Source organism: Motacilla alba, chromosome 18, assembly GCF_015832195.1.
Source record: "Motacilla alba alba isolate MOTALB_02 chromosome 18, Motacilla_alba_V1.0_pri, whole genome shotgun sequence".
NCBI lineage: Eukaryota > Metazoa > Chordata > Aves > Passeriformes > Motacillidae > Motacilla > Motacilla alba.
In genome coordinates, this window is record NC_052033.1 from 883,488 (window position 1) to 907,525 (window position 24,038).

Below are 24,038 nucleotides of genomic sequence, written 5' to 3' on the forward strand. Positions count from 1 at the left end.
TCCTCCCCAAAATGGAACACTGGGGGAATGCAGGAGCACTCCAATGCATCCTGACATGTCAGAATGCCCTGCCCTGGCCCCTGCGCTCCTGCTCAGTACCAGGAGCATTTCACATTTTCCCCCACTGCAAGGAATCACTGAATCATTCAGGGTGGAAAAGACCTCTCAGATTTATCCAGTCTAACCCAGTACCACCAATTCATCATCAAACCATGTCCCCAGATAGCACGTCCACACACTGTTTGAACACTTCCAGGGATGGTGAATCCCCTTCTTCCCTGAGCATGAGAGGGAGATCCCTGCCAGCGCCCCTGTCGCAGGTGCAGGTGTCTGAAGCTCCGTGCTGTGCCCTGCCCTTTACAAACAAGGGAATGCCGCTGCTCCGATGTTTTTGTGACACTGAACGTCCTCCCACCATCACCATCCAGGACGGCAGCAGCCTCAGCCGAGCCTCCCCATCCCCAGGAGTCCTTGCTGCCAGGATACCGGCTCTCGGAGCTCCTTTCCCTCAGATTTGAAGAACTTTGGTTCTAGCAAAGGCATAAAGCCCTGGACGAGCAAGTGGCAGCGGGGCGTGGAGGAGCTGGGAATTTCAGGGATTAAAAGCAGATTCGGCGGTTGCCGCTGGTTTAACACCACGAAAAATGTCTGAGGGAGGCCAGCAGGTGCGAGAGAGAGAAGCAGGGAAGCCGAGCCGCACGGGGAACGGGAGCATCGCGTCCCCGCCGCGGCGAGCACACGATCCGATCCGGCGGGTCCTCGTGGGGGAAAAGAGTCACCCCAGATGGGACTCGAACCCACAATCCCTGGCTTAGGAGGCCAGTGCCTTATCCATTAGGCCACTGGGGCAGCGCGCTTGTTCCTCTCAGGTGCCATTAGTTAACTCTCTGCTGGCCAGGCGGGCGTGCGGCTGCCGTGGCTGAGGACGAGGGGTCCCGCTCGGTGTTTCCGGGACCAGCCCTGTCTGAACAGTCCCCAGAGCGAGGCCTCGCTCCCCGCCCCCCCATCTGCCACAGCTCCCGGCGCAGCGCAGGAACGCCACCGCGAGGTGGGGATGTGGGGGGAATGAGATCCCCGCGCAGCGCCCTCCCCCGTGTCCCCCCGCGAGCTGGCGGTGCTGCTTTGGGGTGCAGCGGAGCCCCGAGCCTCCCCCGGAGCCGCTTTGGGGTGCAGCGGAGCCCCGAGCCTCCCCCGGAGCCGCTTTGGGTGCAGCGGAGCCCCGAGCCTCCCCCGGAGCCGCTTTGGGTGCAGCGGAGCCCCGAGCCTCCCCCGGAGCCGCTTTGGGTGCAGCGGAGCCCCGAGCCTCCCCCGGAGCCGCTTTGGGGCGCAGCGGAGCCCCGAGCCTCCCCCGGAGCCGCTTTGGGGCGCAGCGGAGCCCCGAGCCTCCCCCGGAGCCGCGGGGGCAGCGCGGGGGCCCGGGCGCGGGGCGGCTGCCGTGGCCGAGCGGACAGAACGGAGCTTCCCCGAAGAGAAATCAACGCGGGTTCGAGTCCCACTTGGAGGTTCAAACTCCCCCCAACTCCGGCGGAATCCACCCGAACACACCCAACTATTCTCAGCCGAGGTCCACCATAACACTCCTAGCAGTTCGAAACATCTCACTGCACATTCTCTCAGCCCTGTCCTTTTCCCAAGAACCGGCCAAAGGAGGGTCTTGGCCCCGACCTGCCGCCGGCCGGCTCCCAGCCCCCGTTCACTTTCCCCCAAGGGCTACCCCGCCGGGCAGTATGAATTCCTCCTCGGGGGCAGGGTCTGCCGAGGAAATCTCACCATTAATCTGAGGAAATCTCAGCATTCATCTGCTGATCTGCCTCTGCTGCTGACACGTACCATGCGCGCAAGCATCCACTGGTGCAGAGGGTGCAGAGAGACCTTCCCGTGGCTTTAAAACAACTACAAAACAACTTGAACCCTTAACCTTTCAATCTGAAATCAGAAAGCCTTATCCATTACACCACATGGTCACCCACATAAGTGGTCCGTACCTCCCTGGGTGCCCCCTGACACCCCCTGAGTGTTCCTCACATTCACTCCAGAGCATTCTCTACTCTCCATCCCTCCTAGAAGTGAGGCTGGCTTTCCTGACTCAACCCTGGTGATGGAGGTCCCCGCTCCTCTGGGACCCCCATGTGCCAATGGGTCACTGTAGATGTGATCGTCACAGTGTCCCTGTGCCAGCAGTGACAGGCACCACTACAGCAGAATGTTACAACACTACTGGAAAAACACCAGGGGCCCTATTATTAACCCCCTGTTTGCTCTCCTCGTGCTGCAGCCACTCTCCCCAAAACCTGTGTTTCTTATCTAATCCCAAAAAAAGTTTCCTGAAGGCTCCCCCAGGAAGGTATTTTAATCAGTGGTCCAGTGCCCCAGGCTTGGGTAGGTTCCTTGCTTTCCAGGCAGTAGAGCCTCACACACCTAAGAGAGAAAAACAACTTAAAAAGAAATTTCACTTTGGGTTTTACTGGTGTGGCATTACCCTGACCACAGCTGCCTTAATATCCATTAACTCCAGGAAAAGACCCTCCAGGCAGCTTTTTAATGCAACGAGTCTGAGAGAGCATTATCCCAAAGGCACTTATGGGGAGCACTTTGGTCCCAGGGCAGCACAGCCGAGCTCTGTGACCCCACTGACCAGCCCCCCATGGAGACGTGGTTTCTGTAGAGTAAAGCTTCCCGACATCCCAGCTCGTCCTGCTCAGGAAAGAGGGTCCCCACACAAGGCGGACATGAACTAGCATCAACAGGCTTTTTGTTGGGGCTCGGATGCAGCTGATAATACAGGAAGGAGAGAAAAATACAGCTGCAATTCTCTTAAAACCAGGGAAAATGAAGCTGAAATTTAAGAAAAACCCAGCTCTGCCCAGACAAAGGTAATTAAACAACTGCAACTGCTCTGCTTTGGTGCCTTCTGGGACACCTTGAAGGATGTCTGTGACCTGGCCAGAGCCATCCTTTCAGTAACATCCCTCCAAAAATCAGCCTTTCATTAACATCTCTCCTCTCATCCTCAGGTCCCAAAGCAAAGCTGGTTGTTATCCCCTCGATCACAGCCTCACCTGAGCTCTGGGACCACCCAACTTACTGCACAGAACATCCACCTTTGCACCCAAGCCTAGGGCAGTTTGTAGCAGCTCCTCGTGAAATCCAAGCAGGGACCACTGGCCAGGAGCAGTCGCATCATCCCACCAACAGTGGCTCTAGGACCATGGAGAGAGCTCAGAGCTGCCATGGGGACTTTGCTGTCCCAAAACACAACACGGACCACCCTGACCTCACTCTTTGGCCTTTCCCCACATCAGGCTCTGTGTCCAGTGCCATGGTCGGGCAGGGCGCTGGTCTGTCCACATCTCTGGGTTCTCCTGGTGCATCAGCCTCCTCACCTGGTATCTCCCACCCGGATGGGGAATGTGGTCCCACCAAGCAGCAACAGCCAGCGGTCGCAGGAGGAGAGCCGGCGGCCCTGAAACGGTGAGAAAGAGCATTGAAACGGGGCTAGCAGAGACAAAACGAGTGGCTCACCCCAGATGGGACTCGAACCCACAATCCCTGGCTTAGGAGGCCAGTGCCTTATCCATTAGGCCACTGGGGCTGCGCAGGGCGCGCGCCCCGGCCCGCGGGAACGGCCCCGACCCCGCTCTGGGGGCGTCCCGGGGCCCGCTGGACGGGCCGGGGGCTCCGCGGCGCTGGGGCCGGGCCGCTCCGGCAGCGCCGCCACCCAGCCTGGGCTCGCCTTTCCCCTCCAGTCCCGGAGGAGCAGCGGTGCGAGGGAGAAACGGGAAAAGATGATGTAAAAGTGGGGAGGGGGGGGGGGGGAAAAAGGCCGACCACGAAGGGACTCGAACCCTCAATCTTCTGATCCGAAGTCAGACGCCTTATCCATTAGGCCACGCGGTCGCTGCGCTGCCAGCCCCCGGTAATGCTGCAAGCCCCGGCACCACCGCCCACGCCCCTCCCGGGCACCGCCGGAGCCCCGGGCAGCGACCGCGCCGCGGACACGGGCCCGGGGCACGCACGGGGGGCCGCGGATGACAGGGGCATGCGTGGGGGACAGGGGACATGGCAATGGGACATGGGAGTCCGTGGGGGACAGGGGGGATGGCCGGGGACACGGCTGGGGAGGGACCATCCGCTGCCATGGGAAAATTCTGCTGCCGGAGGGGGAATCAAGTGTGACTCTTGCTGACTGCAACCGTCGCCCTGGAGCCATTCACAGAAACACAGAGTCGTGGAATATCCTGGGTTGGAAGGGACCCACAAGGATCACTGGGATGACAGCAGAAGAAAAAGGCAGAGATGGAGAGGAGGGCAGCAGAGGAAAACACAGACAGATAAAAAAACCCCAGAAGTCTCTGAGCCTTTCATCTTAACTGTGAGGACTCAGAAAAGAACATAAGGAGCATGGGAGATCAGCAAGGAGGCAGAAGCAGAAAATCCATGGGCGCATGGAGGGCTCAGTGGGAAATGACACAGTGTGGTCTGCTGGGAAGCAGGACAGGGCTCAAAGGAGAGCAGCCTCCCCCACAGCCCTCAGTCACACAAGCACTAATTCCTGATCCTTTTCACTGGGATTGCAGCAAACTCTCAGCCCTGTAAATGAGACTAAATTTGCTACTGAGTAGCTCTGGCTCTTTGCCTTTTCTCTGTGGGGATGGGCCTTTTCTTTTCCTCTCCCTCAAATTGTTGGATTTTTTTTAATGACCTTATTTTTCCTTGACCACAACTAAAGGCTGCTCCCAAGAGCCAGCTGAGTACATCAAACCATTAGCAAATTCTTCCTCCTAACAGATAAAATGTGTTTACAAAAATCTATCCCTCATTAATAAATATCAAATCAACTTCCACATAACAAATGACGTGTCCTGGACTGGTTCATAAGACTCACGGTACCATTCTCCTCCTTATTTGGAAGCAGGAGATGATGCAGGGAGTTTTTGTAGCCATCCTCACCTTTTCTCTTGGGACAGGTAAGTGCAAGGGAGATAGAAAACCTTTGAGGAATTCTGTTCTCATCTGTGTGAGAAGGGATTTTTGTGTGTTAACGATGTTTTTCACATCCACAGCTTTACACCCTTTCTTTTTTAATGCATCTCTCACAGGTTGCCTGAATGTTTTTGTGTTTCAAGTGGAATTCTCTTTCCAGCAGGGGCTGCTCCAAAGTACCTCTGCACCTACTATGACATTGTTGACTACCTGAACATCTCCTCGCATGACAAGCTGCACACGTACATTCTGCCCAAGATAAACCTGAAGGAGCCTGTGGAAGTGAAGGTGGATTTCTTTCTGGTGGCAATTCTCTCTGTGGTAAGGACCCAAAAATGAGTTTTTACAACAGGAAACTGGGCTATTACTAGGCCAGGGTTTGAGTCTTCTGACAACAAGTCCACAGGGGTGAGAATCAGCCCCTTCCACTTCAGCTTTCTGCTGTTGGAAAGCACTTTTGGAAGATTGGAGTATTTTCTCCCACTTCTTCCAGAAGTCACGCCCAGACAAGCAGCCTGCTTTGTAGGAGAGTCCAAACACCCTGCAGAGTGCCTGAACTGGACAGTGCATTTGCAGGACACTGCCATGGAAATGTTAACAATAATCTATTGTTTTTCCTAACCATTGGACTGTGCACTCCCACTCTTCAGCCGTAGGATCAAGAGCCATGAGCTCTCTTCCCAAGCCCCATTACCGCAGTCTGTGCTCAGGGAAGAGCTTCTGCCTTGGATACATCTAAGAAAATCAGCTAAATATCTTTGTTTTTTCCAGGTGGAAAAGCTCCAGACAGTCAGTTTTTATTTCGTCCTGAGCCTGGTAGGTCCCTCAAGAGCGTTTCTCTCCTGATGTCCAGCACAAAGTCTGGTGCCCAGCTCAGAGCTCATCTCTCTCCTGCAACTTCTTCCCTCAGGAATGGCAGAACCCTTTTGCATCCTGGGACCCACGGGATTTCTGTAACATCTCTGAAATTGTTCTGCCCATGGATACGTATTGGTCACCCCCCATCTTCATCTTAGAGCGGTACGTTCCTCTTTCGTTTTTATCCACTGGCTTAACAGAAATACAAAGGATGCAAACTGTCAGTTATATTATAGGAAATGGGAAAACTCAGATGGCTAAAAGTTGTTCCCTTGAGCTCTCTGTAACCGAGAGCCTCCTAATTTAGAATAATGGTGACCATAGTTTATACAAAGCACTTAGTGGCTCTGTAATACTGTAACAGCTCCTGATATATCCCATCTGGGATGCAGCTAAAACCAAGGAAGCAGCAGAAACCAGCACTGCTGTGGAATAAAGTGACATTTAGTAGTGTGTGGAAAGATACAGGGCAGACCACTGAGGGTCTGACAGAGGGATGGGCACCTCCACCAGCTCTCCAGAGGGAGAAAGGAGTGGGAGGCAGAGCTAGGAAGGAGCTCGTGCCCTGGTGAGGGCAGGCAGCAGAGGGCAGAGAGGCAGGAGGTGCTCAGGAGATGTGGAGCTACAGCAAACCTTGATCCCAAAGGGCTCATGAGCCCTTCTCCCAGACCCGGTTTCCTCTCTTCCTGCTGCATCCCATGGCTGGGTGATGGCTCCGAGCCTCCCAACAGGGTGTTCACATCCTGGTTTTCTGGGACTGAGGCAGAGGCAGCATCTCAGGCTCAGTTACTCTCCCTGTCTGTTCCCTCCAGAGTGAACGGGCAAAACCCAGAGCTGAATTACGTGGTCCTCATGCACAACGGCAGCTTCAACTCCACCCGGCCCTACCAGGTCACCCTGACGTGCAGTTTGATAATCTTCAAGTTTCCCTTCGACACCCAGATGTGCAACTTGAGCATAGCTTCATTCCTCTACCCAGGTAAAGCTGCAGGCTGAGCTTTACCACCTCTGGGCTGAATTTGGAGGAGGGGAACTAGATGAAATGGCCCCTGGTAACTCCTGGGCTCCTGAGCAGCACCACATGCTCACTGTGGGCTTGAGGTCATATGAGACATGGGAAAATGAATTAAAATGCTGCCATTCTGTCCTGGCACATTTCCCAGCAACATCTCTGGAACAATCCAGATGTTCTGTGGCAAGCCCCACCCAGGATTGGTTTCTACAAGCCAAGACACCCGAGACCAGGAGGCTTCCTGCAAAACTGCTACTTGTTCACATAGACTTTTGCAGGACTGATCTTTAAACACACCTGAAAGCCGTAGAAATGGGAGGAAATTAATCATAGAATCCTAAGGTTTCCAAGGGCATCGAATACAACCGTTAAAAGGACAGTTTCAGGGATTCAAACTGCAGTTGGAGTTCATCCCTACAGGAAGGGGAGAAATATAAGCAGAGATGACACAAAATCCCCCCGGTCTCATCCACAAAGGACAACTGCCCTAATTCAACAGGTGTTTCCCCTCTGATCCACATTCCCAGAGGTCCAGCCAAGCCTCTTCACAGAAACCTTTTTAATTTCTCCCTCATGGGCTGAGAAACCTGAGCAGTGCATGAAACCTTCCCCCTTCCTGTCTGCATACACTCTCAGTTGGGTGGGAAAGGGAGAGGAATAACTGACCTCTAATAAATTCCTAAATTCTTCAACTTGCCTTCCCCCTCTGCCTCCTGCCCAAGCAGTAACAGACTTTGTCATGAAGACGAGACGGACACCAGCTGAGATCATGAAAGAAAGCAAGAGTTTAATCCTAACTGATGGAGAATGGAAGTTTACCAACCTGAGCATCATTGAATTCACGGAAATGATGGATGACAAAGGATTTTCTGTGGTCACCTATGTGGTATGGCGGCACTTCCATATTATATTGCACTGACTTGGCACCAAAAAAAAACACAGTATAAAACAAGATGATTTTTTACCTTAGGGGACCAGCATTTGTAAACACATTGAGTAATCTCCTGCTCATCAAATTTTGCCCATCTTCCTCAACAGATTTCCATGGAGAGACGACCCACTCTCTACATTCTGAACCTGATCCTCCCAACGTGTGCCCTGTACTTGCTGGACATGGCTGTGTTGTTTGGTCCCAGCTCTCTCGAGGAGAAAATCAACTTCCAGATTGCCATCATCCTCGGCAGCTCCATGCTGGCTGTGATTCTCAACAACAGCCTCCCAACTTCCTCCAACAAACCACCCATAATAGGTACCCACCTTTATCGAGTAAATGCTGATTTTTACCAGCCCTAAGGAAGGTTTTTAGGTGTTGATAGACATGTTCATGAACACTGAAGTCATGAACAGCTAAGCTTGATTAGCTTGCTGCAGTTAGACTTTCCCTCTTCCCCACAGGCAATGGAGTATAAGAAAATGTCAATTATCTAGAGCTTTCTCTGTTTCCCTGTTGTTCTGCAGTGGTGTTTTTCCTGGGCACCTTCCTGCTCATGATCATGGCTGTGTTAGACACCTTCTTCCTGTTGTACCAGCAGCGCAAATCCAGGCACTTGGACAAGGTCCTCAGGAGCTTCCAGCAAGGTAAAACAGCCCGTAACACCTGTAACAGAGAAGGTTTGGGGCATTTTCCTGCACATTTGGTGGAGCCAGGGTGGGTTCCCTCAGGGGCAAACAAGCCCCACTGTGCTGACACTGCCCTTTGCTCCCTGCAGACCCACACGAGCTGCCCAAGAGACCCCCAGGCAGTCTGGCCAAGGGGGGTCCCCAGCTGCTGCACCCTCCCAAGAAGGCCCAGGGACAAGGGCAGCCTACCAAGCGCCTCCGGCAGCTGCAGGAGCTGGACCAGTTTCTTCCAGTTCTGGAGAAGGTGCTTCTCTTCAGCCACCTCTTCCTGTCCCTGTTCTTTTTTACTGTGATTTCTGTAAAATGGAGCAGCTGAAGAGCAGCTCTGCCCAGTGCCAGCTCAGTTGCTCTCTATTGTGTTGCTTCTGACCCCCTGTTGTAATTTGCTCCTGGTCAATTCACAGAGCTGCAGTTCAGTCGCCTGAATAAAATAAAATTAAATTAAAGTCCAAAACCACAGGACCCAAGATCTGCATGTGTAGTGCTTTGTACTCTGGTTCAGTAGAACTACAGACGTTCTTGAAGTATTCTGTGGGCTACTAAGGTATTTAATAAAAAAGTTGTAAAATCTGGGGATAACACCTTCATTCTACCTATCTGTAATTCTGACCTCCAACATGACCAAGAAGAAAGGGAGCTCATTGCCTTCTCTTATAGGAGTTTCCATCTTGAGGGGAGGTGTTTAAGAATTCCACCTCAGATTATTAAATAAAACAATGCAAGTTTTTACTATTGTTTCTGTGAGTTCCAGTGAGATCAGCACCATTGAGAAATCCAGGGCAAAGGAAAAGGAGCACCATGATTAAGTGTTTTTAAAAAAACCTAAAAAAGTAACCTTGTTTATGTGCATCTCAACACACCAACACTCCTTCAACTCCTTTTTCAATTAGCTTTTCCTAAACAATCACAATCAGCCCAGAAAACAGCCCCAGACCTGTGCCTGTAGAAGTCCTGAGATACCCCAGACACACACAAATCACTGCCAAATACACTCCAGCATCTCAAAGGACTACACACGTTCAATTTCTGAACAAGTGTCTGCCTGCAAGGGCAGGAGAACTCCATTCCCTGCACCTCATGGTTACAGAGAGGGACAGGAGGTTTATTTGCATTTCACAGGGTTCATTTTGATCAGCAGGACAGGGAGCTTGGTCCCTGCTACCAAAACAAGCTCATGGGTAAAAAACACAAAATCCAAAAAAAGTGGAATGTTTGCGAGTTACTGTATTGCTCCACGTTACTCAGAACTCATGTCTAGGATCTAAGTCACAGACAGAGAAAGCTCTTTATTTATAAGATCATGGAGTCTGACAGTCATTAAACTGCTCCCTGACCAGTTTACAGATCAGCAATTGGCTTGTGGGGCCAGTATGGATATTTCTCCTTGTTCAGTTTGGCTTCAGGGAAGGCTTCACTCAAGTCTTCAAATGTCATCTGTTCAAAGGGAATCATGTTCTTGAGCTTCTGGAGCTGTGGAAGCAGGGACAGACACATCACAAGTCAGTGGCCAGCAGGAAGGAGCAAAGCACACCCAGGAGAGCAAGGGGTGTGGTCCAGAGAATATTCCCTAAGCAAAGTCCAGCCTCACCTCCTGCTCGTACTGGGCGATGCGGGCTTTGGAAGCCTGGATGTACTCAGCAGTGCTCTTCGCCTGGAGAGAGCGGAGGACATGGTTATGACAAAGACACCGACCCAGAGTGAACCTGCACACACCCCCACCAGGCTTTCAAATGTATTTCAAATCCATGGCATTAAAATCCATCGTTGTTACACTGGGTAACTGATGGAATCTCCAGCAGACCCCAAACAGCCAAACCCTTCCGTGCGCAGGGATCCGCTAGCTCAGAAAGCCAGGCACGTGTGTGAAGGACAGAGCTGTGCCCGGCCTCGGGCTGCCCTGCCTGTGCAGGGGCACATCCAGAACATCTCCTCCCTCGCACCCTTTCCCATCGCCACAGAAGGCAGGGACAGCCCCAGCAGGAGGGAATGGCTCACTTACAGCTTCCTTCTCCTGGGCATCAATCTTGGCAGTTTGTGTATCCACTGGCTCAGGAACCTTTAGCGCACTGAACTGTAAATTGAAAGACAAATACTTTTAAGGTTCGTTTGACTGAAACAATTCTTCTCATTGAGGTCACCTTCCCTAGCAGCAGGAGAGCATTCCCTCCTGTCTTCCTAGGATTTGCTCACAACCATGTACGTTAATGAGCTAAAAGTGATCAGTGCAGCTGTCGTCTGTCCCTCCCAAGCAGCACTTGCTCACCCAGGAGTTTCCAGACATCTCCTCTGTCCTGCCCACCACCCCCAGGACACACAACACCACCTGTTCCCCACAGCACTGTAAGGAGGCTAGAAGGTCCAACACCACAGACTTACCCTATCACAAAGTTACTGCCCCCACACAAAGCTCCCAGACCCATCAGAGCTCAGTGGGTGCCTCCAGTCTTGGGAGGCAAATTTTCATAGTGATGCAATCAACCTCCTCTGCTGATCCTGGTGTTTTCCTCTCAATGCCCCAATTAAACTCCAAAGAGCAATACCCCGCTGGCAAGGAGACTGACCTTCTTCTGGAACTCATCCACCATTCCAGCCTTGGCAACATTAGCTTTGTAGAAAGCCCAGTCGATGGCCGGGGGCTTCTCTGGCAGCGCAGCCAACCTGAAAGGATGGAGCACAGTAGACATGAGCAGCAACCCGAGCATCAGCACAGCCTGCTGTGCTTAGTTTAGGTGTTCTCAAGTTTGAAACAAGCCATTGCTGCAAATCCCTCTGCCCTTGGAACAGGCTCCTCTGGACAGACAGGCAGAGCTCAGCCTGCAGCTGTGCCCCGCTTCACTCAGCCCCTCTGGGCGCAGGCCTTAAGAAAGGACGAGGCTGTTTCACAACACTGAGCCAGAGGCAATCAGCAAGGTTCCCTGCAACAGCCAGCACTGGTATCAGGCAGAGGATGCTAAAAGATTTGAGAACCACAGATGAATCTGTAGAGCATTTAACAGTGACAAAGCTTGTACCAAAGTAAGGTGCGTTCACAGAACTGCAGCTACAGGTTTACTCTGGGGAAGATTAACTAAAGGTGATTTGCCAAAAAAAGCCACCAGCTGCCTCAAGGTGACCCGCTTTAATACCTGCGAGGCCACTCCTGCGGGACCACAGAAGCGACAGACAGCAGCACTCACAGCCGGCTGTCGGGCGAGGGCTGAGCGGCCCCGCGGGAGCGGGGCGGGCACTCACCGGGCCGTCAGCGCATCGTTGCGGGTCTTCAACGCGTTGAACATGGCTCGCTGGCTCGGCGGCACTCGCTCGGCGAAGGCCGCCCAGTCCACAGCCTTAAGGGCAGCTCTGCGTCCCGCCATGGCTCCGCCTGGCCCGGGAGACACCGGTGGGTCACAGCGCCGGCGGGGACCGCGGAGCGGGGCCGGGGAGGGCGGCTCCGGTCGGGAACGCGGCACCGAGGGGGCGGGATGGGGCGGGACACGGGGGACGGGGACACGGAAGGGGTCGGGTCACGGAACGGGACGGGGACACGGAGAGAATGCGGGCACTGAGGGATCGGGGCACGGGGGTCGCTCCTGAGCCCCGCCGCAACCTCACCCTGGCCCCCGTCCTCTCCCACCAGCCTCCCAACACCGAGGGCGTCCCCAGCCTATCCTGTCCCCAGCCTCGGGATTCCAGATTCCAGATCCCCGGCCCCGTTCCCTTTCCCGGCCCCGTTCCCGCTCTCACCTTCACTGACCGACACCGCCGTCCCCGCCGCCGGAAGTACCGCCCCCTCGGCTCCCGTCACCCAATCAGAACGTGGGTTTACCGGAAGTCACCATCGCCGGAAGCGGCGCGGGCCGGAAGTGGCGCGGGCGGCCATGGCGGCGGGCGGGCGCTGAGGCTCTGCCATGGCCGAGGGGCCGCCGAGGGGCCGCACGCCCAGCCCGGGCCCCGGGGGGGCACCGGGGCCGCCCAGCCCCCGCGCAGCCGGAGCGGCGGTGGGGTCCGCCGGGGCGCTGTCCCCGCCCGCCGCCGCCTCCAAGTGGGTGCGTCTGAACGTGGGCGGCACGTACTTCGTGAGCACCCGGCAGACGCTGTGCCGGGAGCCCAAGTCCTTCCTGTGCCGTCTTTGCTGCCAGGACGGGCCCGAGCTCGGCTCCGACAAGGTGAGGCCGCGGCGGGGCCGGGATCCCCCCACACCGGGACAGCCGCTCCCCGAGTCGCCACGGCAGCCGGTGTCACCGGGGTGCCCGGACCTGTCCCACGGGCGGGGGCACACCCCCGGCTGCCGCTGTCCCCGAGCCTCCTGTACGGCCCCGGGCCCGGGCTGTGCACGGGCCGATGTCCCACGGTTTGGGGCGCGTCCCTCGTGTCCCACGGCCGGGGAGGGGCTGGCATCCCCAAGAACTTGGCTCTGCCCTCGCGCCTGTGACACACAGATGCCACGGGGTCTGCTCCCGCCACCTCCCGTGGACTGCGCTGAAGGAGCAGCCCACGTTCTCCTGTAGTTACAGCAGGGAAGGAAACTCCTAGAAACAGGAATGGTACAATTTCTTACCCTGAGCATGTTTGCCGTTGGTTTGGTTTTTAATATATTTCGTTTCCCTCGCATAAAAGATTATGGTGCACATTCCTTGCGTGGCTGGACAGTTTTGAATTCACTGCAGTTCATTGTAAGGATTTTGCAAACAATTATTCCTGCAATTGCAGATTTTCCACAGGATCAGGTGCACAAGGTGTTGTAAATGCGTTGTGAGTGGGTCAGCCAGAATTAGTCGAGTCTGTTGCTGCTCCATTCAGAGTTTAATCACAAGAGAAATCCTGGTTATGATTGAAATATCAGTCAGCAGCATCAGTGAGCAGAGGAGATAGTTCAGAGCAGGTCTGCACAGTTTCTTATTGCTTTAGAGTAGATTGGCAGGAGAAACAATGCTTTAAAGTCCTTAAGAGAGGGATGTGAGAGTTCTGCAGAGGGTTTGGCAGTGCTTCAGCGCTGCTCAGGAGATGATTTTGGCTGTCAGTTGTTGGTTATTTAATGCCAGTAGTTGTTGTATTGCTGGACACACGGCTGGAGCATTGCAATGTGTGTTTGCAGTAGTGGAAAGGGGAAAAAAAAGAACTGTTTTGGCTGTCAGGTGCCCTTAGCTAGAACTGGAGATCCCATCTTCCTCCAGAGCCCCCTAATTAAACTAGTCTGGAGAACAGGCTTAGCCAGAACACAACTTTCAGGTTTTGATTCTTACTGCAGTGAAAAAGCCCTCCTAATCCCAGCTTTTTTCTCCGGGTCCATAAGCTGTGTGTACAAGTCCTTCATATAAGACACCAGCCAGCCTTACTGGGGCTGCAATGTTCGTAGATCAGATACTGAAAAAGAAAAATTGTTTAAATGTAGCACATTTGTACACCTCCCACAGGCAAATGAATCCAGGCTCTCAAAGAGAAACTGTTCCATTTATTGTGTTGGATTGAAGTTCTTTTTTCCTGGTACCACTGAGCCGTCCCTGTTTTGCTCTCAGGATGAGACCGGGGCCTATCTCATTGACAGAGACCCCACGTACTTTGGTCCGATACTGAACTACCTCCGGCACGGGAAGCTCATCATAAACAAGGAGCTTGCAGAGGAAGGTAAGAGCAAAACACCAGGAAAGGCTGGAAGTGCTGCTTGACAGCACATCCAGGAGCACTCACCAAAAACTGCTGTGAGAGTGGGAGCAAGTTTCCCAGGAGTGTTGTTAGTACTGTTAATTGCTCATTAGCAGGGATTAAGTAATCAGATTCTGTGTCTTCCCCAGAGCAGAGGCTGCAGCTCGCAGCACACGCTGTCACTGTTCTGAGCCCAAGGTGTGTTACAGCCCATCTGCCCCTCACAGACCATGGTTCTCTCCAAACAGGCAGCTCTGAGGGCTTTCCCTTGATGGGGCTGGGTGAAGAAATAGACATTGTACCATGAGATTTCTGACAATCCCAGGGAAAGGGGAATAATCTTTCTTAAAGATCCTCCTAAGTCGCAAAAGGACGTCAGCAGTCAAGCATTTTCTCCTAGCCTGAGAGCAGGAGGTGGGTGGCACATTTGGGATTCTGACATCTGGGCTAGATTTGGAGTCAGCAGCAAGTTTGCATCCTTGTGACAGAATCATCTTCATTCTATCCTGTGCAAAGTAACAGAACCTGTGCTTTGGGTTCCTCTTCAGGGGTGCTGGAAGAGGCTGAGTTTTACAACATCGCATCCCTCGTGCGGCTGGTGAAGGAGCGGATACGGGACAACGAGAACAGAACCTCTCAAGTAATGCACCTCTGGGTTATGGAGTCAGTTCTGTGGCTCAGGAGGACAAGCACGGCTGCAGGCCCTTGCAGTAGCACTTTGTTGGTTCAGCAGTAACGGGAATAAATGCTGTTAGGTGGATGCAGGGCATGGCTAGCAAAGAGTCCTCAGTGTGGCTTTATAAAGCACAGACCACTGAGTCATCTCAGCACTGTAGGGAAAAGCAAAGGACACTTACAGGAGAGGGGCCAGGAGCAGAAATGGTTGGTTATAAAGCAAAACATACTGCTTTGGCAAAGAACAGCTCAAACTCTTCCTTCTCTAAACCATTTCTTCCATTTGTCTCTCTGTGATGTGTTTCCCATTGATGCTCAGCTGATATCAGCACATCCAGTAGATTCAATTTCAGAAATGTTTTCAAAAAGCAGCAAATGGCTTTGAAAGCTAAAGAAGTTTTGCTTTCACTGTACCTTAGATACCTAGAAAGCTTTTAAGAGAAGAGTGCCAGGCATATGGTTCCGTTTTGGAATCAGTGGGATAAAAAAGCCCTTAGAAGGCCTGTGGGGCTCTGACTTCCTAAGATGAGAGCAGAAGTAGCTTATTAATTTTCTAGCATGATACTAGTAAAACAATTACTAAACTACAGCCATTGTTCTCTGTGCTCCAGGGACCTGTGAAACACGTGTACAGAGTGCTGCAGTGCCAAGAGGAAGAGCTCACACAGATGGTGTCCACCATGTCTGATGGATGGAAATTTGAACAGGTACCATTACCAAAGAATGGCAGAATTCCTTTGAAAACTGGATGTGGAATAAGCAGAGTTGCTTGTTCAGTTGCTCTTCACACTGCTCTGCTCTTCTGAATACTCAGCCTGACCTGAGCAGCAATCCACTTGTGTGCAGTTACTGACAGGGGAGAGCAGAAGTCACTTGAGCTGCCAGAGAGATTTCATTTTCTCTCAGGGCTTCTTGCCTCCTTGTCAAATCCCAGAGCTGCATTTGCTAAAGAGGCTCTGGGTGTCACTGCAGTTGCACATGGCATTGATTCCAAGTTTGGTTTCTGGAATCAAACACAGTTCTCTTATTTCTGAGGAGGGAGAACTGGAGCCAGCTGGCCTGTGTGTTATGTTATATTAAGAAACTACAGAATAGGGTCTGTGGATTACAGCAGTGTCTTCCCATTTAGTCCAGCTTCAGTAGTAGTGTATTGCCACGTCTGGGGTCACCATTTATTGCCGTGGGTCTTCTGGGCAGTCTGGACTTGGTGAAGTGAAGGAGAGATCTTGACTCCATTTCAGAAGGCTGGTTTATTATATTGTGATATATATTACATTAAAAAAAAACACACTATAACTATACTACAAAGAACAGAGAGAAAGATTCATCAGAAGGTGAGACAGGAATAGAAAGGAATGAATAACAAAGTTCTGTGACTCCCAGAGAGTCCGAGAGCTGCTGCTCCCTTGATTGGTCAGCAAGCAGAAACATCCCACACTGACCAATGGAGGAAGCACCTGCTGCATTCCACAGCAGCAGATCACAAATTGTTTACACTTAAAGCTGAGGCCCTTCAGCTTCTCAGGAGAAGAAAATCCTAGCAAAGGGATTTTCACAAAATATCACAACCACAGTAGTGGATGCTGTGGGAAGTGTGTTGACATGAAGTGAGGCAGAGGATTAGGAACAGCACTTCCCATCAGTTGTTCCTATTGATCTGATCTGTAATGCCTGAAAACTATCTCAGAGTGGAGAGGTGGCCAAAAACCTGCCCCTGTAAGGAAATAGTGAAATCTTGTGACCAAGAACCACTCATTGCTCCACGAAAATGCAGTTCTCCTACACCCAGGTTTTGCTGTCCAACAGTTTACAGAATCTGCATTTCACACATTCACATCTACACCCCCAAAACCTTGAGGCTACAGGCAGTGCCCTTCATGTTCACCTTAAGAACAGCCTTAGATCTTTCCTAATCTTCCTTTTCAAATCTATGATCTATAAATATGGAGCTGGCTCTTCCAAAATCTATTTGGACATGGAAATTAAGGTGCATGCTGCACATTAAAGTTTCCTGGACACAGACAGTTGGTAAGAGTCACAGTGCTTTCTTCAGATGACTTGGATTTATTCTCTGGAAAGCAGAACTGAGTTGTAAATGACAAATTAGCTGTCTACTCCAGGATGTCCTTTTAATGTAATAATGATGAATGAGGCAGATGGGATTTCTTGGATTGAGTCCAGACCCCCTCAACACAACAGTAATAGAATATTATCCCTTTTACACAGATACCAGACTCAATTTTGGCAGCATCCACATAAAGGACAGTGTCTGTTTCCCACATGTCCCCAGTTAATCCAACATCTGCCTGGGGTAAAGAATTAATTCCCATTTCCACATCAGTCATAAGGCAGTTGAGAGCTGAGTTCAGCAAGGACCAGGCAATTTGCAATGCCTGCCCACGTCTGAGTGAACTGAATGTTATATATTACACAATCTGTTTTCCCTTTTTCCACCCTCAGAAACTGGGCAATGTTCTGCTGTGTTCAGCATTAGTTTCAAGCTGGAATTCATTCCTGGGGCTCCAGGTGCCACTAGAGGGCTGTGGAGCTCGGATGTGTCCCTGCCTTACAAACACACACAGGAGCCTGCAAGGGACACTTCATCTAGAACAGATCTGGGACAGCCCTATCTCACAGCAACTGTAGGAATAAAATCAAGACTTACTGATAGTTACCTTGGCTGTCTCCTGTTGCACAGCTGATCAGCATTGGATCTTCCTATAACTATGGAAATGAAGACCAGGCAGAATTCCTCTGTGTTGTGTCCAGGGAGCTCAACAATTCTACCAATGGCATTGTCAAGGAGCCAAGTGAGAAGGCCAAGGTAAGGCACCTGCTCAGATGTATCAATTTGAATTTCCCTAGAAAGAAAAACCTTTCCTGCACCAAGCTGCAGCAGTAGTTCTGGGGATCAGCTTTCCTATTGCCTTCTCTATCCCTTCTTGGAAGATTTCATGATTTACTGTAGGACAAGAGCTAAGGCTCTTTGTGAGCTTCAAATTAAGACCAAAATACTGAAGGAAAGAGTAACTTGAAGAAGGAGAACAGAGTAGCAAGGACCGTTGAGTTTAGTTTTGTGGTTGAAGGATGTTGCAGGGAGAAACTAGATTTTTGTTCTCTTTCAACCCTCCCCATCCCTGGAAGTGTTCCAGGCCAGGTTGGATAGGGCCCTGAGCAGGCTGGTCTAGTGGAACGTGTCCTTGCCCATGGCAGAGAACAAGATAAGCTTTAAGGTCCCTTCCCCCTTCCAAACCAAACTATTCTATGAATACACTTTTTTTTTTTTTCCCCCAGAATGAAAACAAAAGGGAACATCTTTACCTCCTGGCAAGCACCTGAGCAGGATTTCTAGAGAAGGGGCTCACTTAAACTTAACCAGCCTATCAGTTGTTGTGGTGGCATAAAAGCCTGCAAGCTGCTCTCAGATTAGTCTGTGCTTCCTTTCTCTGCGAAAAAACAAGGACTCTGAACAGGAGCTTTTGCATTTAAACGTGTCTGAGGTTTTCATAGAAGGTCTCTTCTGTTTCAGATTCTTCAGGAGCGAGGATCCCGGATGTAATTCAAGTGTCCACTCCATTAAACTCCCAGATGTCACAGGGCAGTCCAGCTGGGCAGAGCATCTCTCCACAGAGCAACCCAGCCCTTGTACAATAACCAAGCTAATGCAAAGCAAAGCCAAGCCTGTCCTGCCAATGGCACGTAATTCTGGTCATAACCAAAGGCTTTTCTCTTACCCTGGAAACCGAGAAAGGAAAAGACTCTTCCAGTTGGACAGTCCTTTCCACAAATATTTGTTTTATTTTCTAGGCCAGCGCTGTATTGAATTTTTCCGACAATGGCTGGGCTGGATTCCCAGTCAGAGCCTTTGTGAAGGTTGCTCAGGTCCCCAGGCCCTTGTAATTAATCCCACCTTCCACAGGCTGCTGTGGTTGGGAAGGTCCATATTTGAGCTGTGCCATTGCTTGCACCCAGGTCTGTCACTAGAAGAGTGCAGGGACCTTGCAGTGCTCCCCCACCCCCCCAAATCTGAAGAACAGGGCTTTAAAAGGAGGAACAAAACAACCACTCCTAAAAAACCCACACAAACTTTTCTATCCTTGCTTTGTATCTGTTCCTTGTTCAATTCCTAAAAGCTGAGTTTAGATCTGAGGGGAGGGGAGTTGTGTATCCATCTGACACAGGTCTCACTGGTAACACTATTCCACATGGGCTCCTGGTATTTTCCAAAGCCCATTACTTTGTATGCATAAACACAGAGGCCTGTGTTCACCCAAAATAGTGATAGAGTCATAATCCCCTCCTTTGCATTTCTCCACAGAGGAAGAGTGGTGACATCTTCCCCCCCAGTACCCTGCCATGGCCATATCTTAGTCTGGTGCAAAGTCACAAGGTTTAGGGACTTGCTGCTGCCAAGTTCAGCTTTGCATTGTTTGTCTCCAGCAGTGTGGGCTCTGTCTCCTTCCCTCTCACCAGGGAGGGCTTCAGGCAGAATTTCTTTTGTACTGTACCAAGCAGGTAGGTTTGTCTGACCCCACGAGATCCTTTGCGGAGGAGATCCGTGATTTACACACAGTGATTTACCTGCGGCCACCTCATGTCCCCACCTTTAAGAGATCACCTCAGATTACAGAGGGACATCACAGAGCTGGGGTGGGGGGGGGTTTGGTGAAAAGTTGCCAAACTATTGTAATGTTTCTTGTCCAAAGTGATGTGTCAACTTTTGTGACTTTTTTTTCCTTTTTTTTTTTTTTTGGAATGCCTTGGATGGATGTGCAAAATGTTCGTTTGTGCCTCTCTTGAATTCTAATCTTAGCCAAACTGCAGTCACTGGTTCCCCTCTGTTACTCTGTGCCACCCCTAACCAGGGCATGTCCCTCCTAGTCTGGTAAATGGAATTTCATAGGAATTTGCTGCATGTTTTTCCCCTTTCATCCTGGCTTTGTTCTTTGTAGCCTGAGTGTCCTGGCACTTGGGTCATTTTTAGTCCCAAACTGACATTACAGCAAAGCTTCAGAGATGCTGAATTCAGACATTGACAAGCTCAGAGCAGATGTTTCTCAATAAGCTACCAGAAAATTCCTCACCTGGACTGAGGGGTAGAGCTTCTTTCTGGAGGGCTTCAGCTACCCATGTTCTCCTGAAAGTTTTGACACAGAATTAGGCAGGTTTTCCATCTTAACCACTTGTTGCTGAGAGGGTCCTACCAACAGTCCAACAACCAGTTCAGCGACCAAGGTGTGCAGCAAAGACACTGAGTGGCACCGCTGTGCTCTGCCTCTCTCCAGTCCTTCTGCATGTCCTCTTGCCTGTCCTCCATCCTGCTTTCCCAGTGTACCTCCTCCGGTGGAGCCTTTGCCTCATTCTCAAGACAGACTGCTTAACTGTCTGTGCTAGATTAGTCCTGGTAACAGACTCTGCCAAATGTCTTTGAATTCACATTGTGTCAGTGACAGGCTGTTGAATCACAGCTGGCTTTCCATCACACTGAAAAAAACCAGCTCTGCTTCCCTCCATCTGCCCTGTTTATAACATGGTGAGCTGGTGTTGGTGTGATCAGACTACACACCTTGGCTGGGCCTGGACAACACTGTGATGTGTACAGATCTCCCTCCTCTGTCCCTATGCTGTAGCCTCAGCCACTGTCTGTGCTCATAGCTAAGAAATCAAGCACATGTATGCAAGTTAGCAGCCTGAAAAGCCCTTTGGCACTCATTTGTCTTATTCCCCTTCCTCAGAGGAGGGAGTTTTCGGGAACTGGTCAAGAAATACCAAACTAAAGGCAACAGGAACGGGTCAGGCTGTGTTTGCCACATTGATGCCAGCTGAGCACCTTGTTAAACCATGGAGCTCAAAGCAACACTGGCTGCAGAAGGAGACTTTCTGTCCAGTACAGCTCAAGTAGACAAGAATAACAAACACTTCCCCAGCTTCTTTGTGTCACACGTGGTGAAGCCCACTGGAGGGTTGCCTGATGCAGTGATGCCATTGCTCTCCCCTCTGAGCCACAGAGAGCCTAAAAGTGACCATTAGCAGGTGAATGGCACAGCTGCTTAACTGATGAGCACAAGAAAGATCAAAGTTGCATCTTTGTTTTCCCTTTCACGCTGCTTTTGGCAGTGAGGGTGCCAGGGGACCATGGACTCTGGGTTCCATTGCAGGGTCTGTTGAATTTCAGCAGAACAAATTTATGGTAGAAAACCAATCATCGGTACTGGATGCTCAGGGTTTTGGGTGATGTTTAGGACCAGGCATGAATTCCATCCAGAGCAGGTACATTCCAAGTAAAGGATTTCTCCTTCCCTGACTCTGCTATGTCACCTTTACCCTGAGACAGGGCAGGTCTCAGCATTATGCACCAGTTGTATCCCTTCTGTGCTTAAACAGGGCTTTTCCTTCCATTGCCTTTCACTCAGTCACAACTATATCAAAATTACTGCTGAATTAGGATGAAATTCGTCCCATTCACTCTAAAAAAGTGTAGCATGTTGTGGTGAGTAGAGTAGGAGAGCAGGGGTAGATCTACTGGCTGTCCAAGAGTGCTTATGCCTCTTGGGAAGGTTCACTTTAAAGCATTAATCCTGGGAATGGAGTGTATGACACTTCAGGTTTTTTTTAAAAACTTTCCCAGTGGCCTAAATTGTTCCATTATGGCAAGACTGGAAATAACCTCTTGAAGTGTCTTTGTTTCTGCACATTTTTAAAAACCGATTTTTCTCAGGGGTGACTGAGTGGGCTGAGGCAAAGGGGGCCTGGTTGGCTGCGGGGCAGAGGCCGGAGTAGCCAGGCCGTGGGCTCCTACCCGGAGGTTTTGTACAGTTTGTCACGTGTCAGTGCCCTTTGCTACTGTTTCTCTTTGTTTATTAAATGTGTTTGAATAACAGTTGAGATGCTGTGATTATTTTTTTTCCCCAATAAAGATTCTGGAATAGGTTTGAAAAGTTTGAAGGTCAGTCTGCAGCCTGCTGCTTTGCCTGCACCACACAGATACTGTATTATGGGGGAAGAAATGTGCAGATTGGGCACTTGCTTCTGGCTTCAATTCACTTTTAACAATCATTTGCCAAAAGGAGAATCTGGAGTCCTCCTAGGCTGCTTTCAGGGATAAAGGTACAAGTGAAGCTTGTTTCTGATGTTGTCATCTATAAAATAATCTCAAATTCCACATTTAATCCTAACCATTTCCACTGATAACCACAATCAAGTAGAATATTAATACAACCACTAAATGTGAGTAGCTAAAACGGGAAGAGGATTTTTTTTCTTGTCAGCTGTCATTTGCTAAACCCCTAATCAACACTGGACCACATGGAGGAAGGGTCTTACTCTTTCAGCTTTGGTGCTGCCAGAAGTTGGATGACATTGGCAATTCAGGCCCAACACAATGAAAAGGAAGAGCAAGGACATAAGTGAAGAATGGGAAGTCTTGATTACAAGTGGCTGTTGCCTCCTGTGGGTACTCTGAAGGCTGCCAGTCTCCATCCTCACTGCCACAAGACCCTCAGGGATGGGCTGACACATCCCCAAACCAGGGTTTAACACCAGCACAGTGGAAGAGTGTTACGGTTCGTTAGGGGGTCCCCGGGGTCCCCCTAAGCTGTATGTTCGCTGGTAGCAGCAGGCAGGCAAGGAGACGCCACGCAGCTTCTGAGGGTGCTGATCAGATGAGGGTTTATTGGGGGCCCCACCCCCGGGAGCAGCATGGTTTCTGAGGAGGAAGGGGGAGGGAAGAGGAGAGAGGGAGAGCCTAGGGAGAAAAGGGCCAAGAGAGAGTCTGTCTCCCTCACACAGTTTAAGAGGGAGATTCAAAGAGGGCGCAGATTAAGACTCGGGCCAATGGGATTACGGATACATGATACTGCAGGGGAGGATCACAGGCTTGGAATGAACTGAACATTTTCGAGGGGTGAGACAGAGCATACCGTTTAACTAAAATGTAACACCACAGAAGAGGATGAGACTCTTCCCCACACAGGGAGCTCACCAGAAACCACGGCTAAGCCAAGTCACCTCACAGCATGAGTTGATTTAAGATAGCATTTTCAAACCTCTAGACCCATTTCTCTAGCCCAGACCTGGCTGCAGGTCTGCAATGCCAGTGAATTTGCCCAAAGCAAAGCCACACTTCAAGTGCTAGCAGAGTCTTGGGCAGAGGTGGAAACTGCAGTGCTGGCACTGCTGACACCACACACGTATCTGTTCATCAGCGAGGGCTTGTCAGCAGAAATTCAGGTTACAGCCAGCATTTACATAATGCCATAACCTCCCCGCTACCCCACCTTAGGGCTGTCCGATAAGGCCATGTAAGATGGAAAAGACTTTGCAGGACCTTTAACCATCTCCAGGTCTGCAGGCAGGTGGCTCCTCTAACACAGTGCCATGTCACCGCACAGGAGACACAAGCACTACTCAGTGGTTCCTACAGGAACTGCAAGCGAGAGCTGCCAGGTCTTTGCACCATCCCTCACTTTCCCACCCAAGGCTGTGAAACCCATTAACTCCTTTAAAAATTAATTTCTTTACTTGCTGCAGGAAACAGGTGATGCTTCAGCATTACCAAGTGATGAGAGGTTGTGCAGGATTGGCAGCATGTGTTAACTTACCCAAAATAAAAATCAACCCTGTACATCAGCTCTTAATGTGCTGGTCCTGCTGCTGCCAGGAACCCAAAGCTCAGCTCTCCCTTTTGCCAAATCCAGGCTCTCTAGAGCTGCTGCAGCAGCAGAAGGGAAAGGGGGATGGTTTGCAGCAGAACTGACTTCAGCAGAGGGTTATGGGCCCCGACTCTTGTCTGGGTTGGTCAGAGCACCCCAGGCTGCCTCCCAACACTGTTGCCCCAAGAAGATGTGGGATAGCCAGTGAAGGCACATCCCCTTGTCCCCAAAAAGGACAAGCAGCTCCTGTGAGTGAGGGGCTCTGTCCACGGAGCTGTGCCACCACCAAGGCAGGAGGTGAATGGCACCACAAAAACACCCAAGGGATTTTGTACCTGCCCATAGCAGGATTTGGTCCCTCCTACCCCCAGAGACAACTAGGGGGAAAAAATCTTCCAGGTGGCTTTGCCAGGTGCCTGGGGGAAAGATGCATGATGAAACATCACATTTTCTGATAGCCAGAGTAGTCAGTAGGTAGTGCATGCACTGAGCTATGGCAGAGGGACTTGAAAATCCCCTCATCAGACTTTTCTGCATCGGAAAGCACATAAAAGGAGCAATTTCACATCCTCCTCTGGAAAGAGAGGCTCAGGCCCCGCCTTGTCCTCCAGGCTGTG

At 51.0% G+C, this 24,038-nt stretch overlaps 3 protein-coding genes and 3 non-coding genes across 7 annotated transcripts; 2 read left to right on the forward strand and 4 right to left on the reverse strand.

The window, feature by feature from the left end:
* Window positions 1-776: 776 nt before the first annotated feature.
* On the reverse strand, window positions 777-849 carry TRNAR-CCU. The gene has a single exon. It is a non-coding gene; the product is annotated as a tRNA-Arg (tRNA).
* A 2,670-nt stretch (window positions 850-3,519) lies between these two features.
* On the reverse strand, window positions 3,520-3,592 carry TRNAR-CCU. The gene has a single exon. It is a non-coding gene; the product is annotated as a tRNA-Arg (tRNA).
* Window positions 3,593-3,824: 232 nt separating this feature from the next.
* TRNAR-UCG lies at window positions 3,825-3,897 on the reverse strand. Its single transcript has one exon. It is a non-coding gene; the product is annotated as a tRNA-Arg (tRNA).
* Window positions 3,845-9,526, forward strand: LOC119709319 (5-hydroxytryptamine receptor 3A-like). Its single transcript, XM_038156926.1, has 6 exons — window positions 3,845-3,916; window positions 5,147-5,304; window positions 5,755-5,799; window positions 5,894-6,003; window positions 6,654-6,820; window positions 7,579-9,526. Exons 4-6 carry the CDS (start codon window positions 5,963-5,965, stop codon window positions 7,770-7,772), a joined length of 402 nt encoding a protein of 133 aa, XP_038012854.1. The 5' UTR covers window positions 3,845-3,916; window positions 5,147-5,304; window positions 5,755-5,799; window positions 5,894-5,962; the 3' UTR covers window positions 7,773-9,526.
* Window positions 9,527-9,682: 156 nt separating this feature from the next.
* ATP5PD (ATP synthase peripheral stalk subunit d) lies at window positions 9,683-12,314 on the reverse strand. The gene is made up of 6 exons (XM_038156922.1): window positions 12,197-12,314; window positions 11,705-11,834; window positions 11,035-11,131; window positions 10,473-10,544; window positions 10,062-10,124; window positions 9,683-9,943 (listed from the first exon to the last, which is right to left on the reverse strand). Exons 2-6 carry the CDS (start codon window positions 11,824-11,826, stop codon window positions 9,812-9,814), a joined length of 486 nt encoding a protein of 161 aa, XP_038012850.1. The 5' UTR covers window positions 11,827-11,834; window positions 12,197-12,314; the 3' UTR covers window positions 9,683-9,811.
* KCTD2 (potassium channel tetramerization domain containing 2) lies at window positions 12,294-21,708 on the forward strand. Of its 2 annotated transcripts, none has more exons than XM_038156917.1 (6): window positions 12,294-12,618; window positions 13,867-14,077; window positions 14,644-14,735; window positions 15,382-15,477; window positions 17,469-17,594; window positions 18,300-21,708. In XM_038156917.1, the coding sequence occupies exons 1-6, from the start codon at window positions 12,361-12,363 to the stop codon at window positions 18,327-18,329; spliced, it is 813 nt and encodes a 270-aa protein (XP_038012845.1). In that variant the 5' UTR covers window positions 12,294-12,360; the 3' UTR covers window positions 18,330-21,708. The 2 variants fall into 2 exon arrangements, with proteins under 2 accessions (XP_038012845.1, XP_038012846.1); XM_038156918.1 differs by having other exon boundaries at window positions 12,296-12,618; window positions 13,969-14,077.
* Window positions 21,709-24,038: the final 2,330 nt, after the last annotated feature.

What these genes read in the sequence shown, in the direction of transcription:
- LOC119709319 (XM_038156926.1), top strand. Translation starts at nt 5,963, where the DNA reads ATGGATACGTATTGGTCACCCCCCATCTTCATCTTAGAGCG. An exon ending in CCCATCTTCATCTTAGAGCG is followed by an intron (nt 6,004 to 6,653) that starts GTACGTTCCTCT and finishes TGTTCCCTCCAG; the next exon opens with AGTGAACGGGCAAAACCCAG. An exon ending in AGCTTCATTCCTCTACCCAG is followed by an intron (nt 6,821 to 7,578) that starts GTAAAGCTGCAG and finishes CTGCCCAAGCAG; the next exon opens with TAACAGACTTTGTCATGAAG.
- ATP5PD (XM_038156922.1), bottom strand. Translation starts at nt 11,826, where the DNA reads ATGGCGGGACGCAGAGCTGCCCTTAAGGCTGTGGACTGGGCGGCCTTC. An exon ending in AACGATGCGCTGACGGCCCG is followed by an intron (nt 11,132 to 11,704) that starts GTGAGTGCCCGC and finishes CCATCCTTTCAG; the next exon opens with GTTGGCTGCGCTGCCAGAGA. An exon ending in ATGCCCAGGAGAAGGAAGCT is followed by an intron (nt 10,125 to 10,472) that starts GTAAGTGAGCCA and finishes CGCTCTCTCCAG; the next exon opens with GCGAAGAGCACTGCTGAGTA.
- KCTD2 (XM_038156917.1), top strand. Translation starts at nt 12,361, where the DNA reads ATGGCCGAGGGGCCGCCGAGGGGCCGCACGCCCAGCCCGGGCCCCGGG. An exon ending in CCGAGCTCGGCTCCGACAAG is followed by an intron (nt 12,619 to 13,866) that starts GTGAGGCCGCGG and finishes CACCTCCCACAG; the next exon opens with GCAAATGAATCCAGGCTCTC. An exon ending in ATGGATGGAAATTTGAACAG is followed by an intron (nt 15,478 to 17,468) that starts GTACCATTACCA and finishes CCTGTTGCACAG; the next exon opens with CTGATCAGCATTGGATCTTC.